The sequence below is a fragment of the Crocuta crocuta genome, unplaced genomic scaffold (assembly GCF_008692635.1).
Source record: "Crocuta crocuta isolate KB4526 unplaced genomic scaffold, BGI_CrCroc_1.0 scaffold548, whole genome shotgun sequence".
Lineage (NCBI taxonomy): Eukaryota > Metazoa > Chordata > Mammalia > Carnivora > Hyaenidae > Crocuta > Crocuta crocuta.
The window spans coordinates 2450562-2455534 of record NW_027528725.1 but is presented as its reverse complement, the minus strand read 5'-3'; the positions used below and the strand labels follow the sequence as shown (position 1 = coordinate 2455534).

General features: G+C 36.4%; 1 protein-coding gene across 2 annotated transcripts in view; it reads left to right on the top strand.

Annotated features, from left to right (window-relative positions):
• Positions 1 to 382: 382 nt before the first annotated feature.
• The window catches only part of PTPN4 (protein tyrosine phosphatase non-receptor type 4), a 177737-nt gene continuing 173146 nt past the window's right edge, over positions 383 to 4973 (top strand). For both annotated transcript variants that reach the window (XM_077755303.1, XM_077755302.1), the window contains exon 1: positions 383 to 528. In XM_077755303.1, the coding sequence (XP_077611429.1) occupies positions 391 to 528 (138 nt within the window). In that variant the 5' untranslated portion in view covers positions 383 to 390. The remainder of the gene's footprint in view (positions 529 to 4973) is intronic.

Below are 4973 nucleotides of genomic sequence, written 5' to 3'. Positions count from 1 at the left end.
TGTCTTTTAATAGTTGCCATCAGTGAGTAATGTCCAGCTTCCTAAGTTGGCATATTCTCCTACCCCTTCTTTTGGCTACTCCCAAATTTATTTATTTTGAGTTGGATTATGATGTCCTGAACAGTTTGTATATTGTCTTCCCAATGGGACAGTTCAAAGTAAAGCTTTTCTTCGGGCAGTTGGAATTTTAGTTTAGATGATGAACCATATATGATTCCTTTATTCATATGTGCAATTCTTATCCAGGTGTTTCAAAAGTTGTAACTGCTTTTTACTTAAGTGTTAACTGAACAATATATAGCAACCTTGCTGTTTTAAACTACTTTGTATCTTAAACTATTCTTTTATTTAGTGAATTTGTTTTTCAACTTAGACCGTGTGTGGACAGTAATGACCTCACGTTTCCGATTGCCTGCTGGCAGAACCTACAATGTCCGAGCATCAGAGTTGGCCCGAGACAGACAGCATACGGAGGTGGTTTGCAACATCCTTCTTTTGGATAACACTGTACAAGCTTTCAAAGTTAATGTAAGTATTTTATATATTTTTTCTTTTCATAATCTGAATTTAGATTATATTTTAAAACTGAAATTGTTTAATTGTATTATACTTTGAAAAGCCTTATTCTTTATCCAATGAAGAAAGTCTTTTTAGTATGTGTTTGTAAGTTTCTAGCTTAAGTTTTGATTTAAACTGGATCTTTCAAAAAGTTGACAAACCAACAGTGCATTATAAGTGGAGCAAATTAGTATGTGGCTGGTTTTTATAAATGTGCTTGAGGTGCTTGAAAGGAATTTGTTCCTGTGAGTGATTTATACATTCTCTTTGTAATCTTTCTTGTACTGTGTGAATAAAACTTGTAAACAAAGATAAAAGACAGCCTTGATCTTATCTGAGTCTTGTCTGAAATATTTATTCATCGAATATTTGTTCATCCTATTTCTATCTTTATTTGCTCAACATGATTTGTGAGTCTCACCCATGCAGTATGTTACCCATTGTGGGCTCATTTTCAGTGCTGTAGAGTACTCTCCTGAATGAATACACCACAGTTTGCTTTTTCATTGATTTGTCACCATTTACTCATCCAGTTTACTGTTGATGTACTTGGATTTTTTCCACTTTGGACGCTTGTCAGTAACATTGCAGTGAACATTCTTGTACATCTGTTGATATATACAAGGGTGTATTCCTCTTTCTTATTTAAAAAATTTCAAACCTGCAGAAGAGGAGGAAGAATACTAAATGAATAGCTACATAGTCTTTAGCTAGACTGATCTGTTGTTAACATTTTTCACATTTGCTTTATCTTTTTCTGTGTGTTTTTTCTGAACCGTCTGCAAGTAAGTGGTACACTTCACATGTAAGTACTTCAGCAGCCTAGGAGTCTTATAAGTTACCACAGAACCATTGTCATATTCAAAAATCAAGTATTATGAAATAATAGTAACTGGTATATAGTCCATGTTTGGACTGGATCCCTCATTCCTCATTCCTACGTCTCCAAGACAGCACCTTCCATCTCTTTTTTGCTGTGTCACCTAGGTTTTCTATACTTAGAAATCTTTCAGTGATGTAAAATACTAACCTTCTGAAATCTTGCCATTTGATTGCTTGGATGGACGTGGGCATCATGCTAAGTGAAGTACGTCAGAGAAAAAGAAATACTGTATGATTTTACTTATCTATGAGAGCTAGAAAAGCTGAACTCTGAAAGAGTAAAATAATGGTTTCCAGGGCTTGGGATGTGGGGGAAATGAGATGTTTGTCAAATGGTACAGACTTCCAGTTATGAGTAAGTTCTGGGGATCTGATAGTTCATGGTGACTGTAGTCAACAGTACTGTACTATATACTTGGAAGTTGGTAAGGGAATAAATCTTAAATCTTTGCACCATACACAAAAAAGGTAATATGTGAAGTGATGAATGTACTAACTTTATCATGGTAATTGTTTCATAGTGTATATGTGTATCAGATCGGCTTGTCGTACACCTTAAACTTACACAATGTCATATCAGTTCTATCTCAATAAAGTTGGAAAAAATAAATAAAATATTAATCTTTTTTCCTTACCAGTTTCTTAAGGTTAAAATTTTCTGTATTACAACATGATCACGAATTTATTATTTTACCCAAACTCCAAGCCGTTTCACATTTGGAAAAGGGGTTGCAGAGTAGTACCTTTAAAGGTATTTTCTAACATACCGAACTAATGTGCTTTTCCAAAATGTTAAGCTTTAATTGTTTTTGGATTCTGTCATCTATTTGTAAATAGTATGGGTTGCCAACAAGGGATACTAATATTCAGTGAAGGGAATTCTACTTCATAAAAATTTTTAGTAAATGGAAATTCATGTGTTGGGAATTGGTACAAGAAAATAAGTCCCTTTTCTGCTTTTGACTCATCAGAATTCTTTTTGGGGGTTTAAATAGTAATTCTTAATTTAATATTCATTATGCTTCATTAATATTTACTTTTAATTTTAACTTGTAATTCTGTATTTGTTTTAGAATATTGCAAAAGGATTTGCTGTTTCCTGTTTTGCAAATTTTTTTTCTGTTGGGCACTTTAGTTAATACTAGAATGTTGTATATATTTTTTTAATGTTTGTTTTATTTATTTTGAGAGAGAGAGAGCATGCACACAAGCCAGGTAGGGTCAGAGAGAGAGGGAGAGAGAATCCCCAGCGGGCTTTGTGCTGTCAGTGCAAACCCCGTCATGGAGCTCGGTCTCCCTGAGCTGAAATCGAGAATTGGATGCTTAACCAACTGAGCCACTCAGATGCCCCTGGAATCTGAGTTTATTTTTATTTTTATTTTTCAATATAGTAATCAGTGTGCTAATTATTACTCTTTTAGAAAGATATACATTACTATTCTTATGTTTTTAATATATGTGTATATATTTAAATATCCATTCTAATACACTTGAATGTATCACCAGAATGATAGTATTATGGTACTAGAAACTTTAGCATTACTTCAAGTCATCAACGAATTTAATTTAAGAGGGACAGTATGAGAGATTGACTGTTAGGTATGTAGTGTATTTATTCCTCACAGTATTTGGACCCAAGTCTTTCAAAGTGTTCATGTTGTTAGTACTTTTGTGTAGAATCTTGCATATTTTAATCTGTGTGAATGGCTCTCTAGTTATGCAGTTTTTAATGTGTACAGCATCATGTGATCTAGCCTGCAAATTAAGAGGGGAGTTCGAACTTCTGCTGATTGGTCTCTATGTCCATTAAGTACCGTTAGGTCTTAGAAATGCCCACTACAGGCAGGTGCGTTTCACCAGCCTCTCTATTCACTGGGAAGGAAAACTGTTCAGTTTTCTTTGGAGGGTACCAAGCAGTGATTTGTAGCATTTTAGCTGTTGGAATCATTCCTTTCCCTGAAAGCTGTCTGTACCACAGATTAAATGTTCATGGTTGCCAAAGTCTGCTTTTTTTCCATCTGGTATTCATCTCATCAAAACCTTTTCTTTATAGGGCTTTCTAGGTGCTTCAGTCAGTTAAGCGTCTGACTCTTGGTTTCGGCTCAGGTCATGAGCTCACAGTTTGCAAGTTCTAGCTCCGTATCCAGCTCTGTGCCAACAGTGTGGAGCTTGCTTGGGATTCTCTCTCTTTCCCTTGCTCTCTGTCCCTCCCCTACATGTGCACACACTGCCTCTCTCTTCCCAAAATTATGTAAACTTAAAAAAAAAATCATCTGGGGAGCTTTTTTAAAACATAAAACCGTTTTCTATATATATCCTGGGAGGAAATGATGTAATGAAGGAGCTGTATAACTTCATTAGTTCCTTTTTTTCTTTTTCTTTGTAGACATAGGATTGAGATAAGCCTGGTAGTGTTGTTTCAGTTTGAAGTTACATTTTCACTATGGTTTTGGCAGAACTACTTTACTGGAGCCAGCCTATGGAGTGTGTTTTCTCTCTCATGTCCCTGAATTCATTGTCAATCACTCAAAACATGTTTCCATTAAATACATAGTATCCATACTACATGGATTGATTTCATCTACCTATGAGGAGTTTTTCCTAATTTTTGACTTTTATTTGTATTTTATGTTAGTGATTTATTTAGTAGTAGCCTGTGTGACAAGGAAGGGATGGGGAGAGAAGCACCCTATTCCAGTTATTAGGTTGAGTAAGAAATTACCCCAAAAGGTAGTGGCATATTTATTATCCTCAGAGATTCTGTGAGTCAAGGATTCATATAGGTAGGGATGGCTTATATCTCGTCTATGTGCTGGACCTCAGCTGGAAGACTCCAGGCTGGAGTCTAGACTCCTTTGAAGGCTTATTCACTCATATGACTAAGACCTTCGCTGAGGTTTAGACACCTGTATATGCTCTCTTTCTATGTGCCCTGGGCTTATTCACAGCACAGGGGCTGCATTCCAAAGGTGAGCCTTCTCAGAGAGAGTGGGAGCCAGGCTGTAGCCATATTGCCTTTTCTGATCTGGCTTTGGAAGTCACATAATGTCACTTCCACCATGTTCTGCTTGTTAGTGCCATGACAAAGTCATATTCAGGATCAATGGAAGAGAAATTTATTCACACATTCAGTGTGTAGTTCTAAGGTGCTTCATAAATAGTAGTGTTCAAAGACAGGGAACAAAGCTTATGCATTAAGGAATTTCTTTTCTTCTTTTTTTGGGGGGGGGCTTTTATTTTTGTCCACATTGAATTTTCCCCCAGTTTAGGTTTTTTTTTAAAATTTTTTATTTATATCTGAGAGAGAGAGAGAGAGACAGCGTGAGCAGGGGAGGGGCAGAAAGAGAGGGAGACACAGAATCTGAAGCAGGCTCTAGGCTCTGAGCTGTCTGAGCTGCACAGAACCCGACGCGGGGCTCAAACCCACGAACCGTGAGATCATGACCTGAGCTGAAGTCGGACGCTTAATCGACTGAGCCACCCAGGCGCCCCTAGTTTTTTTTTTTTTTTTTAAATTAAAGTTTTATGTTAAG